This window comes from Oncorhynchus tshawytscha, linkage group LG33 (assembly GCF_018296145.1).
Source record: "Oncorhynchus tshawytscha isolate Ot180627B linkage group LG33, Otsh_v2.0, whole genome shotgun sequence".
NCBI classification, from domain to species: domain Eukaryota; kingdom Metazoa; phylum Chordata; class Actinopteri; order Salmoniformes; family Salmonidae; genus Oncorhynchus; species Oncorhynchus tshawytscha.
The window spans coordinates 19,955,180-19,973,529 of record NC_056461.1 but is presented as its reverse complement, the minus strand read 5'-3'; the positions used below and the strand labels follow the sequence as shown (position 1 = coordinate 19,973,529).

The 18,350-nt window shown below is 42.9% G+C and overlaps 1 protein-coding gene across 1 annotated transcript in view; it reads right to left on the bottom strand.

The window, feature by feature from the left end:
- Positions 1-18,350, bottom strand: part of LOC112230940 (RIMS-binding protein 2) — a 101,238-nt gene that overhangs the window by 48,750 nt on the left and 34,138 nt on the right. Inside the window, 2 exon segments of the mRNA XM_024397354.2 lie at positions 644-766; positions 9,148-9,237. Of these exon segments, the coding sequence (XP_024253122.2) occupies positions 644-766; positions 9,148-9,237 (213 nt within the window).

Here is an 18,350-nt window from a genome sequence, read left to right as displayed (position 1 = left end):
CTGGAAACGAAGGAGAATGCTCCACTTCGGGAAATCTTCTTTCTCTGCTTTCCACATAATGTTCTCCAACATGCAATCTACCCATCTGTACAAATCAATAGGCAATGAGAAAGCAACACACAATTCTTTCATTTTTCAGGAGCAGGAGTCAATTTCCTCTTGATGGGTACATTTTTCCCTCAAACATATCCACTCCTTACAAACAGACAATCAATATGGAATGGAGGGAAGCAGTGATTTGTAATGAGAGCATTGTCACACTGCTATGAGACTACTGCTGATTGCTATTGGCAAATAAGAGTCTAATGAAAAAGTGTGTCCTGCAAAGCAGATAACAAAGCTCATGACTTACACCAATTTCTTCCAAGCTTTTATTGTAAAAACAATATGTATTCTATAACTCGAAGGACAGATTTTGTAGATAGATGCATTTGTCCAATCAGGTTTTCACAAAAGGTACAAGTGATCTGGCCTTACGTTAACCTAAACCAATCAGATTGCAAAGGCCTTATAGAACCGTGCCGCTGATGTTTAGTTCATATCTCATGATTGGCTGAGTTGGAGGAACAGTAGCAGTGAATTTAGGAGAGCTAGGATGGATTGATTGATGTTTGGATGGATGGACGGGCAGATGTATTCTCACCTTGAGGACCTGCTCGAGGTTCTCCAGTTTGCCTTCGAGCTGTTTCCTCTCCTCTTGAGCCAAGTCTCTCTCCTGACTCACAGTGCTATAGGTGTGTCTAAGTTGCTCATATTCTGACCTTACCTAGAGAAAAAGAAAATAAGGAAAGAGAGAAATCAAATCAGGGGAAGAGTAAATCAGAGAGGTTAAATATACAGTACAAATTGGAGAGAACCAATTTTTCTTCTATTCCAACAATATCCTTCTTTTTCATTCATATCCATGTATTTCCGAAGTAACAGAGGCATGCAAAATTGATGAAGATTGGTCTTACACCATTACATGAATCAGAGTTTCATGGGGGTGGGGTGGGGGGGGGGGGGGGGGTGGAGAGTTCACAAACTCAAGTAAAGTTAATCAGCCTATTTCTATAGTGACTATGAAAGGTAGCTGCTAACTCAAAATCGGTGGCTTAATTTCATCACCAATCGGAATGCCTTGAAGGTGAGTTCAGTTGGGTTTTCTGGAGTTATGCTCCATCTGAACAGAATCCTTCCTCACCGCTTTCCAACCCCTTAAGTCACTAATTAATTACCACGACAGATTAGCTCATTCAAGGTAATTTGCAGACTCCACGAAATTGCACCACACAAGTTATTCATAATGTTGTACTTGTACGCTGAAACAAAAGATTTCAGCCAGACCCTCAAACAAATGAATCTATAATCATTCTTGGTTGTGGGTAAAGTTTGTGACAAGATATTATTTTCTGATATAAAATCAAATCTACTGTATATCTCCCCATAATTCCATAATTCTGACAACTCCACTTAGATGTGATACAATTCTTTCTCTACACAGGGGTCAGTTAAAGTTCATCTGGGGATCATGAGGGGGAAAATGAGAAAATGATAATGACAAAGACCAAACTGACTGGCTTAAATCACCCACAGTAACTAGTCCCTCGCCTTCCCTCCCATCAATCAGACAGTCCTGACAAGTTCCTCTCAGCACTCGTTTACTCTCTCCCTTTCCTGTCGTCCATCTGGGGCTCTCTGTCCCCCGCTGCATCCCCTCCCTCTGATACAGGAAGACTGCTCCACTCACACCTCCCATCGATCTCACATCGTCCGCTTTGAGAAATCGCCCCTTTGACGCGAGGGTTAGACAGAGGCGGTTATTTACTGAGTCTCAACAATCTCATTACATTAATACCCAGAGAGAGAGAGAGCACCTTGGCTAGCGCCCAGCACTAATGCTAACTGCTCCTGTGATTACTGCCTCTGATGCTAACGCTAAGCATGCCCCCTCAGGTAGTAGCATCAGACCCAGGCTCAGGCACTGGTACCTCCCGTCTTTCATCTCAAAGACCCGTCTTGGCCGGCGGAGAAAGACAGCTCCTTTTTGTTGCGCGAGGAGCTGGTTGGGGCAATAGGACAGAGGCAAGAGCCAAGTTGTTCCCTTGACACGTGTTAAAACTGGTCCTCCTTAAGTGAGACTATTAGCGCTTGCCGCCTCCCTCCACAGACCCTCCACAGACGGTCATTCACTCACAGTCAGTCAGTCATTCACTCACAGTCAGTCAGTCAGTCATTCACTCACAGTCAGTCAGTCAGTCATTCACTCACAGTCAGTCAGTCACTCAGTCACTCGCTCACTCACTCTGTGTGTGCGTGCGTGCGTGCGTGCCGGACAGGAATGCGATAGATAGACACACTGGGAGGCTGGGGAGTGGTGCTCTCGATGTTTGTGTCATCGAGTGCATTTACATGCACACTGTCATGACGTTGGCCTGGGGGTAGGTTTATGACAGTCATAAATACCTCTACCCCCCTTTTTCCTCTCTCCACCCTATTGATGTGAAATTTCAAAACCCCTTGGTTAACATAGAGATTCTGGGAACATCAGAAGGTGGGGGGAAATTAACTATATTCTAGTAATCCGACCAATTGAACATATGCGGTGGTACTTAATGAATATGATGTCAGTTCGGTTGTCATCTGAGATATTCTCCTCAATGATAGGATGACATAAACTCTACAGTGGAAAGTCTACACATCAGAGTTATCGAATTCACATGGAATTGTTGTTCAATTTAAATGTTTGAATATAAAATTATTGGTGAAGAGATTAAATGTAATTTTAGCTTCCAAATGAGAGATTTGGGTTTTCATAAAGTTAGGCCTCTGCTCAATCAGTGGCCCGCCCCTGTGAAGGGACATGGGTTATAAAACTTTTCAAACACGCCCTCCTCTCCCTTCCTATATAAAGCCTTGACGACAACGTAACCTCCAGTTCCAAGTACATGAGGTCTGCAGCCTCTGCGTTAAAAGGACTAACATGTCAACTACAGAACTAAGCCAACCTCAGTGTGAGCTTTGGTTGCGAATGGTATGAACTTTGAACTCTTATTCACTACAGAAGTGATACCTCCTAGCAGTTGAGTTAGCAACAGCAGCTGCAAACACGGGCTAGGAAAGAACAGACAGAGTATCCCCTCTACCACACAATGACGTTACTACAACGTATTCAATTGACCACCAGAGACATTCTTCATAGGACAAAGGACTCGGTTTGGCAACACGGCCTTCCATCTACCACCAACCTACCGAAGCGCAGCTCAGAGTAAATATTTATTGCATTTTACCTTTCAAAATGGGCGTTAATTTTGAATGTATAAGATACTGTATTTACGATAGCACAGCTTCTCCCTTTGTCCCTCAGTCTTCCTGCTCTTTCACTCAAACCCAGCCCCTTTTCTTTTGTGTAACCAGCTGTCATATCTGTTCCGTTTTCCTTTGACGTAATTTGTAATCAAGGTATGATTCATTCTTTGTATATGTAATTCTGTGTGATTAGTTAGGTATTTAGTAAATAAATAATTAAACCCAATTTTGTATTGCTTCAACTTGTTAGCCAGGGTTCGTGAAGATAACCAAGAATTTACAACTTTCAGATGAGACTGAATTAAGGTGACGATTAATATTGACTGCTATTGATGTAAAATATTACTAGATCTTTAAGAGTTTATTCGGAAGATAACAGCTCCATAAATATTCTTTCATGGTGCCCCGGCTCTCTAGTTAATTATATTTACATGATTAGCTCAATCAGGTAATATTAATTACGGAGAAAGGATTTTATAGAATAGCATGTCATATCACTTAATCCGGCATAGCCAAAAACACGACAACACTAATAATTCAATATTAAACTGATTATAGCAGTAAGGCCATACATCGCAATAGTCATGTAAACACTTTACTCTGCTTATCTTAATTGGCATAAGATCAAAATCAAAGTAAGCATACGGCAATTAAAACCTGGCTTTCTGAGCAATCTTTTGAATTATTAGGACATGTAAACAGCTTAATCAGCGTTCTAGCTGTGTATTTGATCTGCACATGTGCCACATGTGCAAGCCTCCGTCTTACACGAGAGTGAAGTGATTTCAGAAAAACTGAAAGTACTGTATGCATGTTAGAAATAGTGTTCACATACAAACTTTATATATCCGAACTCAGAATAAAATAGGCTTCGCAAAAATAACATGGTTGCTGTGGTAGAGAGTTTATTTTGATTGCCGATTTTCTACATTTATTTATACATAACAAAAATATAAAATGCAACATGCAACAATTTTAAAGATTTTACTCAGTTAAAATTCATATAATTAAATCAGTCAACTGAAAGAAAATAATTGGGCCTAATCTATGGATTTCACATGACTGGGAATACAGATGCATCTGTTGGTCACAGACACCTTAAAGAAAAAGGTAGGGGTGTGGATCAGAAAACCAACATTTGCCTCATGCAGCACAACAAATCTCCTTCACATAGAGTTCATCAGGCTGTTGATTGTGGCCTGTGGAAAGTTGTCCCACCTGGATATTGGCGGGAACAGGAACACGCTGTCATACACGTCGTACCAGAGCATCCCAAACTGCTCAATGGGCGTCTGTCTGGGGAGTATGTCTGGTCTGGTGAGTATGCAGGCCATGGATGAACTGAGCCATTTTCAGCTTCCAGGAATTGTGTACAGATCCTTGTGGCCGTGCATTATCACGCTGAAACATGATATGGGCCTCGGGATCTCGTCACGGTATCTCTGTGTATTCAAATTGCCATCGATAAAATGCAAATGTGTTGATTGTCTGTAGCTTAATGCCTACCCATATGATATGGTACACTCTGTTCACAATGTTGACATCAACAAACCACTCACCCACACAACGCCATACACGCTGTCTGCCATCCGCCCGGTACTGTTAAACCGGGATTCAGCCGTGAAGAGCAGACTTCTCCAGGGTGCCAGTGGCCATCGAAGGTGAGCATTTGCCCACTGAAGTAGGTTACGATGCCGAACTGCAGTCAGGTCAAGACCCTGGGGGGCGACGACGAGCGTGCAGATGAGCTTCCCTGAGAAGGTTTCTGACAGTTTGTTCAGAAATTCTTTGGTTGTACAAACCCACAGTTTCATCATCTGTCCGGGTGGCTGGTATCGGATGATCCTGCAGGTGAAGAAGCTGGATTTGGAGGTCCTGGGTTGGCGTGGTTTCAGTTGCTCTGCGGTTGTGAGGCCGGTTGAATGTACTGCAAAATTCTGAACATTGACTTATTTGGCAACAACTCTCGTGGACATTCCTTCAGTCATCATGACAATTGCACGCTTCCTAAAAACTTGAGACATCTATGGCATTGTGTTGTGTGACAAAATTGCGCATTTTATTGTGGCTGTTTATTGTCCCCAGCACAAGGTGCATCTGTGTAATGATCACACTGTTTAATAAGCTTCTTGATAAGCCACACCTGTCAGCTATGTGCTATGAGCATGGTCTCTCCACCTCCATTGGCAATGCACTTCAACTACAAAACTCTACAACATCCATACGGTAGCCTATCTGTTCCATGCTGCTGTGAATATCATTTATCACTGGCTAACATGTTACGGCTAACAGATATCCCAGCATCCATGGTACACAATCCATGGTACACTCCTCATCTAATGTGTTCAATTCCATTGAACTACGACAAGCATGATCTCTCCAAGGAGACAGGCAATGAAATTGTGCAAGGGGCTTTCAGTGGTTATCAATCTATTAGAGATGGATCCCAGATTCTATTAGTTAGTGAAATGCAGAGCCGCATCTGTGAGGGATACCCCTGGGTCCCTGTGGCCCTGAAAGGTCAATATGATACAGTGGGGCAAAAAAGTATTTAGTCAGCCACCAATTGTGCAAGTTCTCCCACTTAAAAAGATGAGAGAGGCCTGTAATTTTCATCATAGGTACACTTCAACTATTTCAGACAAAATTAGAAAAAAATCCAGAAAATCACATTGTAGGATTTTTAATGAATTTATTTGCAAATTATGGTGGAAAATAAGTATTTGGTCAATAACGAAAGTTTATCTCAATACTTTGTTATATACCCTTTGTTGGCAATGACAGAGGTCAAACGTTTTCTGTAAGTCTTCACAAGATTTTCACACACTGTTGCTGGTATTTTGGCCCATTCCTCCATGCAGATCTCCTCTAGAGCAGTGATGTTTTGGGGCTGTGCTGGGCAATACGGACTTTTAACTCCCTCCAAAGATTTTCTATGGGGTTGAGATCTGGAGACTGGCTAGGCCACTCCAGGACCTTGAAATGCTTCTTACGAAACCACTCCTTCGTTGCCCGGGGGTGTGTTCGGGATCATTGTCATGCTGAAAGACCCAGCCACGTTTCATCTTCAATGCCCTTGCTGATGGAAGGAGGTTTTCACTCAAAATCTCACGATACATGGCCCCATTCATTCTTTCCTTTACATGGATCAGTCGTCCTGGTCCCTTTGCAGAAAAACAGCCCCAAAGCATGATGTGTCCACCCCCATGCTTCACAGTAGGTATGGTGTTCTTTGGATGCAACTCAGCATTCTTTGTACTCCAAACACGACCAGTTTAGTTTTTACCAAAAAGTTATATTTTGGTTTCATCTGACCATATGACATTCTCCCAATCTTCTTCTGGATCATCCAAATGCTCTCTAGCAAACTTCAAACGGGCCTGGACATGTACTGGCTTAAGCAAGGGGACACATCTGGCACTGCAAGATTTGAGTCACTGGCAGTGTAGTGTGTTACTGATGGTAGGCTTTGTTACTTTGGTCCCAGCTCTCTGCAGGTCATTCACTAGGTCCCCCCATGTGGTTCTGGGATTTTTGCTCACCGTTCTTGTGATCATTTTGACCCCACGGGGTGAGATCTTGCATGGAGCCAAGATCGAGGGAGATTATCAGTAGTCTTGTATGTCTTACATTTCCTAATGATTGCTCCCACAGTTGATTTCTTCAAACCAAGCTGCTTACCTATTGCAGATTCAGTATTCCCAGCCTGGTGCAGGTCTACAATTTTGTTTCTGGTGTCCTTTGACAGCTCTTTGGTCTTGGCTATAGTGGAGTTTGGAGTGTGACTGTTTGAGGTTGTGGACAGGTGTCTTTTATACTGATAACAAGTTCAAACAGGTGCCATTAATACAGGTAACGAGTGGAGGACAGAGGAGCCTCTTAAAGAAGAAGTTACAGGTCTGTGAGAGCCAGAAATCTTGTTGTTTGTAGGTGACCAAATATTTATTTTCCACCATAATTTGCAAATAAATTCATGAAAAATCCTACAATGTGATTTTCTGGATTTTTTTTTCTCTCATTTTGTCTGTCATAGTTGAAGTGTACCTATGATGAAAATGACAGGCCTCTCTGATCTTTTCAAGTGGGAGAACTTGCACAATTGGTGGCTGACTAAAGACTTTTTTTGCACCACTGTATACAGTTGAAGTCAGAAGTTTACATACACTTAGGTTGGAGTCAACTTGTTTTTCAACCTCTCCACAAATGTCTTTTTAACAATCTATAGTTTTGACAAGTTGGTGCATGACAATGGTAATTTTTCCAACAACTGTTTACAGACAGATTATTTCACTGTATCACAATTCCAGTGGGTCAGAAGTTTACATACACTAAGTTGACTGTGCCTTTAAACAGCATGGGAAATTCCAGAAAATTATGTTATGGCTTTAGAAGCTTCTGATAGGCTAATTGACATCATTTGAGTCAATTGGAGTTGTACCTGTGGATGTATTTCAAGGCCTGTATTTCAAGGCCTACCTTCAACCTCAGTGCCTCTGTGCTTGACATCATGGCAAAATCAAAAGAAATTAGCCAAGACCTCAGAAAAAAAATTGTAGATCTCCACAAGTCTGGTTCATCCTTGGGAGCAATTTCCAATCGCCTGAAGGTACCACGTTCATCTGTACAAACAATAGTACGCAAGTATAAACAACATGCAGCCGTCATACTGCTCAGGAAGGAGACGCGTTCTGTCTCCTAGAGATGAATGTACTTTGGTGCGAAAAGTGCAAATCACTCCTAGAACAACAGCAAAGGACCTTGTGAAGATGCTGGAGGAAACAGGTATAAAAGTATCTATATCCACAGTAAAAAGAGTCCTATATCGACATAACCTGAAAGGCCGCTTAGCAAGGAAGAAGCCATTGCTCCAACACCGCCATAAAAAAGCCAGACTATGGTTTGCATTGCACATGGGGACAAAGATAGTATTTTTTGGAGAAATGTCCTCTGGTCTGATGAAACAAAAATATAACTTTTTGGCCATAATGACCATCATTATGTTTGGAGGAAAAAGGGGGAGGCTTGCAAGCAGAAGACACCATCCCAACCGTGAAGCACGGGGGTGGCAGCATCATGTTGTGGTGGTGATTTGCTGCAGGAGTGGTGCACTTCACAAAATAGATGGCATCATGAGGTAGGAAAATTATGTGGATATATCGAAGCAACATCTCAAGACATCAGTCAGCAAGTTAAAGCTTGGTCGCCAATGGGTCTTCCAAATGGACAATGACCCCAAGCATAGTTCCAAAGTTGTGGCAAAATGGCTTAAGGACAAGTCAAGGAATTGGAGTGGCCATCACAAAGCCCTGACCTCAATCCCATAGAAAATATGTGGGCAGAACTGAAAAAGTATGTGCGAGCAAGTAGGCCTACAAACCTGACTCAGTTACACCAGCTCTGTCAGGAGGAATGGGCCAAAATTATTGTGGGATGCTTGTGGAAGACTACCCAAAATGTTTGACCCATGTTAAACAATTGAAAGGCAATGCTACCAAATACAAATTGAGTGTATGTAAACTTCTGACCCACTGGGAATCTGATGAAAGCTGAAATGAATCATTCTCTACTTTTATTCTGACATTTCACATTCTTAAAATTAAGTGGTGATCCTAGCTGACCTAAGACAGGGGATTTTTACTTGGATTAAATGTCAGGAATTGTGAAAAACTGAGTATAAATGTATTTGGCTAAGGTGTATGTAAACTTCCGACTTCAACTGTATGCCCATTGATCAAGAGAGTTTAGCACTGTGCTGGGCTGTGCTGTCGTGCAGTTGAGCCCTATGGGCCCTGGTCAAAAGTAGTGCACTATGTAGGGAACAGAGTGCCTTTTGGGATGCATACCGAGTGTCTTACCTACCTGGTCATACTTGGATACCTTCAGGTTGTGGCTGGACAACTCAAGGTTCAGGCGATTTTTCTCCTGCAACGCATCCTGGAGCTTAGTTTTCTGCGGAGGGATAGAGAAAGGGAAAATATAGGCAGGAGAGAGAGAAAGAGGGTGGGGAGAAAGAGAATTAGTCTAAATGCGACAGTACAGTCAATGGTGATATCGGTGTATTAAATCATAAAGTAATAGTGTGTACAGTACAGCAATAGGCTACAATGCATTTTGTACGTTTACTCCATCTGCAAACGTGTTGTTATACACCACATAGACATTCATCTCAGGTTGTCGTATCCAGGTCACAAACCCCCTTTGTTATCGAGACAACAGAATACACCGCTGCACACGTCACCTTCCATTCGGTGTGTGACCGACACCATTAACAGTGCCACCCTGAGATCTCCAAGGACCCAGCAGATAAATCAGCACCCTATGAGCCCTGGTCAAAGTAGTGCACTACATAGGGAATAGGGTACCATTTGGGACAACGATGTTGAGAGGCAGAGGTCTTCCCTCTGACAGACGTTTATGCTAAGTCTCACACAGTGAAAGAGGTGTGAAGTGACTCTTGCTTTAATACAATTATGTAACAGGCTTAAGTCCTGAACACACACACAGAGAGAGAGAGAGAGAGAGAGAGAGAGAGAGAGAGAGAGAGAGAGAGAGAGCTGTGAGGGTAGATGCCAAATCTAGACCCAGGGTGGATGGAGGATTTGTGGGGAGGATAAAGCCTCAGCAGGCTCCCTATCGTCAAATTGTCTGCACATATGGAGGGACTCAATAAACAGCAGACTGCCACTGTGATTGAGTAAGTGTCTGTGTGTGTGTGCATGCATTTGTGTGTGTGTAGGTGGTAAGGTATCGTTGACAACATGGAGACAGAGGTGCAACACATTCTCCCCATCCCCTCTTCCTGCGGTGTACTGTACACTGTACGGTGGCTCTGGAGACTCCTCTCCCTACAGGGATAATCCTGATGTCAGTGTACTTCAGGTGACAGCTCAACTTTGTACCTTAGCCCTAAGAGGACTTAGTCAAGGCCTTAGAGTCAACATCGCTGTCTGTCACACACAGCGAGAATAGAGGGGGGCGAGAAGAGAAGACAGGGAAGGAGGGAGATAGACAGAGAGAGAACGTTCCTGGTCTGACCCCCCTCTTATGGGGATGACTGGGTACAGTTGCAGGCAGTGAAGTATCCTCCAACAAACGGAGCTGAAGAGCATTCATTTCCAGCAAGGAGCCGTGGTGTAGAAACACACAAACAGACAGACAGTGTCTGTGTGTCTAAAAATCCATATTTGCGTGCCAGCCTGCTGGGTGGAGGGTGGACAGAGCAGAAGAGAGAGAGAGCCCTCAACACTCCCAGTGACTAATTCACACTGACATCTCTGGCTGTTTTCCTCCATCCTCATCATCATCCCAATCCTTTAATTTAACCTGTGGCACTGCATCTGCTCCGGACGCTCTGTCCAGTTCCCAGAACACAGGCCCAGAGAAAAATAGATCATAGTGTGTGGGGACTCTGTCTATAACCCAACGCACACAGTTCATATTATATCGAATGCACTGCATTGTTGTTTTGTATCCACACACTTACACTTATGAGCCACTGTCACTGTGTATCTGATTCAAATTAGGGTTCATCTCTGTCAGTAGGAGCTGATTAGAGAGCAAACACGTTATGGCTCAAGGCTACAAGACTACTCTTCTCTCCTCTGTATCCAGCAGTATCTTCATGTCAAGGTAGTGTCTCATTTTAAAGTACTAAGTCAATGTTTAAAACACACAGAGAGAAACACCTGTATACACACGTTCTCTCTCTCTCTCTCTCTCACCACAAGTGATCGCTCTCGCTCTCGCTCAGAACACCAAGGTAATCTGTCTAAATGACTATCACCCCATAGCACTCACATCTGCAGCCATAAAATGCTTTGAAAGGCTGGTCATGGTTCACATCAACACAATCATCCCAAACACCCTGGGCCCACTTCAATTTGCATACCGCCTCAATCCACAGATGACACAATCTACATTGCACTTTTCTACCCGTATAAGAGGAACACCTATGTTATAATGCTGTTCATTGACTACAGCTCAGCGTTTAACACCATATTCAAAGCTCATCCCTAAGCTCGGGACCCGGGGACTGAACGACTCCCTCTGCAACTGGATCCTGGACTTCCTGACGGGCTGCCCGTAGGTGGTGAGGGTAGGCAACTACACATCCACCACCTGATTGCATGATCACTGACGACGATGAGACAGCCTATAGGGAGGAGGTCTGTGACCTGGTAGTGTGGTGCCAAGACAACAATCTTTCCCTCAACATTAGCAAGATAAAGGAGCTGATTGTGGACTACAGGAAACGGAGCACTGTAGTGGAGCAGGTGTCCACATCACTAAAGAATTAACATGGTCCACACATACCAACACAGCCGTGAAGAAGGCATGACAATGCCTCTTCCCCCTCGGGAGGCTGAAAAGACTTGGCATAGGCCCTCAGATGTTACCCCTTCAGCAGGTCAGGGTAACATCACTGCTTTGGCAGCTGCAGTGATGATGTCATCATCATCGTCTTCTGACATGGTATCATTCCCTGCTATTTTACCAGATATTAAAGACAATGACTAGGCATCCAATCACTCCAAACGATGACAGAAACAAGGCACTGAACGTCTCCTAGGCCTATACACTCCAGTCTACCAATCCCATCTTATTTCATCACTAGCATTGTCTTGGTGAGAGTGTAGTGTTAATGTATATAACGTGGTTAGTTGGTCTACAGCTATTTACCTAAATGTCTTAGACAGACAGTACGTAGTGTACATTATGTGTGTGTCTGTGTTCCTTCAGACTAAATTCAACCCCTGTGGACCCCGTGGTTTCCCGCTGGTCCCTTTAAAATCCCGGGAGGATTTCCTAGGTTAATGAGACGACATGCAGCTTTGTTCCCCGGAACTGTAGGGATACCCTCAGTGCCTCTATTAGGTGGCCTCCATATTGTCTCTTTGATGGAATTAGTGGCAGGCAGGTCACACTGGGATACACGGCAGTGTTGGAGCTATACCATAGCACTATCATCAGGGGCATCAGAGTTCATGTAGAACAAAAGCAGAAGATATCCTTATAGAGGGCACTGCAGTATTCACTGAACCATGTTTTAACGTGTCAAGTCTAACACACGACTTAGGATAAAGCTATATATTTGGCATGCATTCTAAGTGGTACGCTAGTTTGCATGTTGGAACGCAGCCCATCTTTCGTAACTCTGGCCCCCATTTCCTCCATGTCACACCCCCACTCTGTGTTAGTCCAGTGTGATGTAGGACAGCAAAAGGGCTAAGGGAACGTGACATGGCCCATAACCTTAATAGTAGGATCAGTTGTTTATTCAGCACCATCAGGTCTGGAAGATTCAGAACCTCCCAGCCATCTCTCAGCAGCAGTGAGGGAGGCCATGTGCCTACAGTCATACTATGATAGGACTTTCAGCTGATTATACTTAACAATGTTCCTCTCACCTCTCCCTGTTGGCTCTCTACAGGTCGCTCATTCATAAAACACAAGTGAGTGGGGCTAATCCAGTGTTTTGGTGTGTGTGTGTGTGTGTGTGTGTGTGTGTATGTGCTCTGTGTGTGCGCGCGCCATGAGTGTGTATGTGCTCTGTGTGTGTGTCAGTAGTAGCAGGCCTACGGGGCATTTCTAAAACCGTGCCAGGTTGAAACGAGGACTGTGCTGGCAAGACACAGTTGGCTCAGTGTACAGCAGAAAGAATATCTGCACTGTGAGCAGTGCACACTGGATATGTTTGGCTTGCATATCCAGCAGCTTTTGGGAGGAGCTGCCTCTAAGCTCTGGTCCAGGGTCAGTTTCTACAACCTCAGTCTTAACTTATAAGGATTTAAACAACAAGACCCGGTCTTGTGGTAAAGGGCAACTTCTATTTCAGTCAACATCTGCCCTCAAATCTCTATGGTTGCATCCCAAATGGCATCCTATTCCTTATAGTTCACTACTTTTGGCCATGGTCCCTGGTCAAAAGTAACACAGTATAAAGGCAATATGTCACAATCGTTGGAATAAATGGACCAAGGCGCAGCGTGCGTAGAGTTCCACATGTTTATTAAATTAAACTCACAAAAACAAATTGGCGTCGTCGCTGTCCTCCCTTCTCTTCTTGCGTCTGTTTCCACGGAAGGCTTTCGTATCTTGCCAAGACTTCCTCCCAAATCCAGAATATTCTCTCCTCGACCTCCTCCAAAGACCAGGAGTCCATCTCCTCCCGGGCACGCTGCTTGGTCCAGTTGTGGTGGGATCTTCTGTCACGATCATTGGAATAAATAGACCAAGCCGCAGCGTGTGTAGAGTTCCACATGTTTATTAAATGAAACAATAAAGAGTAACGAAATGTGAAGCAAATGCAGTGCTCACAGGCACTACACAAAAACAAGATACCACAAAAACCCAGTGGGAAAAGGCTGTCTAAATATGATCCCCAGAGACAACGATAGTCAGCTGCCTCTGATTGGGAACCATACCAGGCCAAGATAGAAATACAAAAACTAGAGTACCCACCCTAGTCACACCCCAACCTAACCAAATAGAGAAATAAAAAGGCTCTCTATGGTCAGGGCGTGACAGAATAGGCCAGTGTCAGTTAGGACGCAGATTTTTGCTAGTGCACTCTTGCTCTTCTGACATGCCTAGGGTGTGTGCTATCTCTCTCCTGTGCTGTCTGAAGTGTGTATATTTTTGGATCCTTTGATATACATTCCATAATACATGCCACCTATCATTGTCATCAGGACTACCTGGCCTGATGACTCCTTGCTGTCCTCAGTCCACCTGGTCGTGCTGCTGCTCCAGTTTCAACTGTTCTGCCTGCGGCTATGGAACCTTGACCTGTTCACCGGACGTGCTACCTGTCCCAGACCTGTTGTTTTCAACACTCTAGAGACAGTAAGAGTGGTAAAGATACTCTGAATGATCGGCTATGAAAAGCCAACTGACATTTATCCTGAGGTGCTGACCTGTTGCACCCTCTATAACCACTGTGATTATTATTACTTGACCCTGCTGGACATCTATGAACATATGAACATCTTGGCCATGTTCTGTTATAATCTCCACCCGGCACAGCCAGAAGAGGACTGGCCACCCTTCATAGCCTGGTTCCTCTAGGTTTCTTCCTAGGTTCTGGCCTTTCTAGGGAGTTTTTGCTAGCCACCGTGCTTCTACACCTGCATTGCTTGCTGTTTGGGGTTTTAGGCTGGGTGTCTGTACAGCACTTGGTGACATCAGCTGTTGTAAGAAGGGCTTTATAAATATATTTGATTGATTGATTGTCATCTTCGCTATTTGACCAAATGACAGTCAGCCTTAGCCTTGGACTCACCAACATAACAACAAGCCAGGCCAGACTTTAGAGTTTGTCCTTGTCCTTTTTCACAGGCTAAAATGAAGAGGTTGGATTGATGGTATAAAGTGATATGCCCAGCTCCTGAATTGTTAATGTGTTTTAGTTGAGCTGTGTGAGCAAAGATACAAGATATAAGAAGGGGTTGGCCAGAGAGAACACTTTTAGGGGACAAATTCTAAGAGAGGTTTGTGAAGGGTGAGTTTTACGCCCGATTACAAATCAGCAACACCTAGCCTAAATGTACTTGCGGAGATGAGAGAATCGTACAGGTGTAAGCAACATAATTTAGGATTGGTATCAGCAGTGGGTGCGGTATGCCTATATATTCCTGCAGATCGCTAGCGTCTCAACAACTACACAGTCAAAGGAATAAACTATGCGTGTAAAGGTTATTCTTCCCGAGCTGGCTGCTTGTGAAAGGCACAGAGAAAGACCCCTATAGCCTGCCCCCACTAAACAGGACGAGTCTCAGCAAGGCTTTCACAAAGGAGACAGAGGAGAGTACTGCCAAGAGAAAGGCCCGCACTACAGTCATGAAGGATTCACTTCTTCACTGCATAATACACCTCCTCCACATCCTCATCTCCCTCTACCGTGCATAACCTCCCTGCCTAGGTTGTGTCTGTGTGTGTGTATGTGTGTTGAGTTCATGCTGTGCATGCGATCGAGTGAGTCCGTATGCATGTATGTGAGTATGTTTGTATGCAGTGTATGTGTGTATGCCAGTATGTGTGTGTATAAGTGAAGGGATCCAGCAGTGTGCGTGTCTGTGTGTGTATGTAGGGCCTGGGGCCAGGGTGACATGCATTGGCCCCTTTTGAGAACAAACGGGCCCCGGGGCTGTGAGGGACATGGGCTGTTCCACTCTGGCAAGGAAGCCTCAGGGGAGAGCAGAGCACGCATCAGATGACGTGACTAAAAAGAGCTTTCAGTCAAACAGCTACCCAGGAAAGAGCAGAAAATAGCCCATATTAATATATGTAGCCTTAGAAATAAGTTTCATGAAATCAATAACTTGCTAACATCAGATAACATTAACATATTACCCATTTCTGAGACTCACTTAGATAATTCATTTGATGATACAGCAGTAGCAGTACAATGAAAGAACATCTATAGAAGAGACAGAAATGCTTATGGAGGAGGTATTTCTGTATATATTCAGAGCCATATCTCTGCAATTCTTAGAGAAGATCTTATGTAAAGAGTTATTAACGTGTCGTGGTTGCAGGTTCACTTGACACATCTAAAGCCTTTCTTTTGGGGTGCTGCTACAGGCCACCAAGTGCTAACAGTCAGTATCTAAATAATATGTGTGAAATGCTTGATAGTGTATGTGACGTAAACAGAGAGGTCTACTTTCTTGGGGACCTGAATATTGAATTTTTTTTTTTTTTAATCAAGCTGTGTACTCAGGAGGAAGCTTCTCACTGTAACTAGTGCCTGTAATCTCGTTTTAGGTTATTAATCAACCTACCAGGGTGTTTACAAACACTACAGGAACAAGACCATCCACATGTATTGATCACATGTTTAATAATACTGTAGAACTTTTTTCTAAAGCTGTATCCGTACCCATTGGATGCAGTGATCACAATATAGTGGCTATATTCAGGAATGCCAAAGTTCCAAAAGCTGGGCATAAATTAAATTGGTGTATAAGAGATCATACAAAAGATTTTGCTGTGACTCTTAGGTGGATGATGTTAAAAATATTTGCTGGTCTGATGTGATTAATAAGGAGCATCCAGACGCTGCACTTGATGAATTTATGAAATTGCTTCTTCCAATGATTTATAAACATGCACCTTTTAACAAACTTGTTGTTAGATCTGTTAAGGCTCAACGGATTGATGAGGAATTTAAAAACTGTATGACAGAAAGAGATGTGGCAAAATGAGTGGCTAATAAGTCTGGCTGCACATCTGACTGGATGACATACCACAAATTGAGAAATGATTTGAGTAATCTCAACAAAAAGAAGAAGAAACTGTATTATGAAGCCAAGATAGATCAATGATATAAAGATTGATGGAAGAAAACTTGAATACTTTAAATTAAATTACTTCAACTCCATCTTTTATTGAATCAGATGGCTTATTCATCACGAAACCATTTGATGTTGCTATTTAGTTTAATGATTACTTCACTGGCAAAGTAGGCCAATTTAGGCAGGAAATGCCAACAATGAACAGTGAGCCATCGTATTCATGCATAAAAGAAAAGCATTGAAAAAGTAACAGTTTGAAGAAAAGCAACAGTTTGAATTTTGGAAAGTTAGCGTGGGAGAGGTGGAAAGATTATTGTTATCAATCAATAATGACAAACCTCCTGGCATTGATAACTTATAATAACTTATAGCCAATCATATCTGTCATATCTTTATTCTGAGCCTAGATAAAAGTTTTTTTTCCTTAGGCCTGGAGGGAAGCCAAAGTAATTCCTTTACCCAAGAGTGGTAAAGCGGCCTTCACTGGTTCTAACAGCAGACCAATCAGCCTGCTGCCAGATCTTAGCAGACTGTTGGAAAAAAATTGTGTTTGACCAAATAGAATGCTATTTCTCTGTAAACAAATGAACAACAGCATGACTTTCAGCATGCTTATAGAGAAGGGCAGTCAACATGTACTGCACCGACACAAATGACTGATGAATGGTTGAAAGAAATTGATAATAAGAAGATTGTGGGAGCTGTACTGTTAGATTTCAGAGCAGCCTTTGATATTATTGACCATAACCTGTTGATCAGAAAACCTATGTATTATGCCTTTTCAACCTTTGCCATGTTGTGGATTCAGAGAAACATGTATCTATCGAATAGAAGGGTTCTCTTTAATGGAAGCTTCTCTATTGTCAAACATGTAAAGTGTGGAGTACCGCAGGGCATCTTTTTAAGCCCTCTACTCTTTTCTATTTTTACCAATGACCTGCCACTGGCATTAAACAAAGCATGTGTATCCATGTATACTGATGTTTCAACCATATACGCATCAGTAACAACTAGAGGTCGGCCGAATAATTAGGGCCGATTTCAAGTTTTCATAACAATCGGAAATCTGTATTTTTGGGCGCCGATTTCTGTTTTTTATATATATATATTTTTTTTCATACCTTTATTTAACTAGGCAAGTCAGTTCAGAACACATTCTTATTTTCAATGACGGCCTAGGAACGGTGGGTTAACTGCCTTGTTCAGGGGCAGAATGACAGATTTTCACCTTGTCAGCTCAGGGGATCCAATCTTGCAACCATACAGTTAACTAGTCCAACGCTCTAACCATTGCTCTCCACGAGTAGCCTGCCTGTTACGCGAATGCAGTAGAAGCCAAGGTAAATTGCTAGCTAGATTAAACTTATCTTATAAAAAACAATCAATCATAATCACTAGTTATAACTACTAATCCAGTTTAGCAGGCAATATTAACCAGGTGAAATTGTGTCATTTCTCTTGCGTTCATTGCACGCAGGCAGAGTCAGGGTATATGCAACAGTTTGGGCTGCCTTGCCCATTGCGAACTAATTTGCCAGAATTTTACGTAATTATGACATAACATTGACGGTTGTGCAATGTAACAAGAATATTTAGTTTTAGGGATGCCACCCGTTAGATAAAATACCGAATGGTTCTGTATTTCACTGAAATAATAAACGTTTTGTTTTCGAAATTATAGTTTCCGGATTCGACCATATTAATGACCAAAGTATTTCTTTGTGTTATTATGTTATAATTAAGTTTGATTTGATAGAGCAGTTTGAC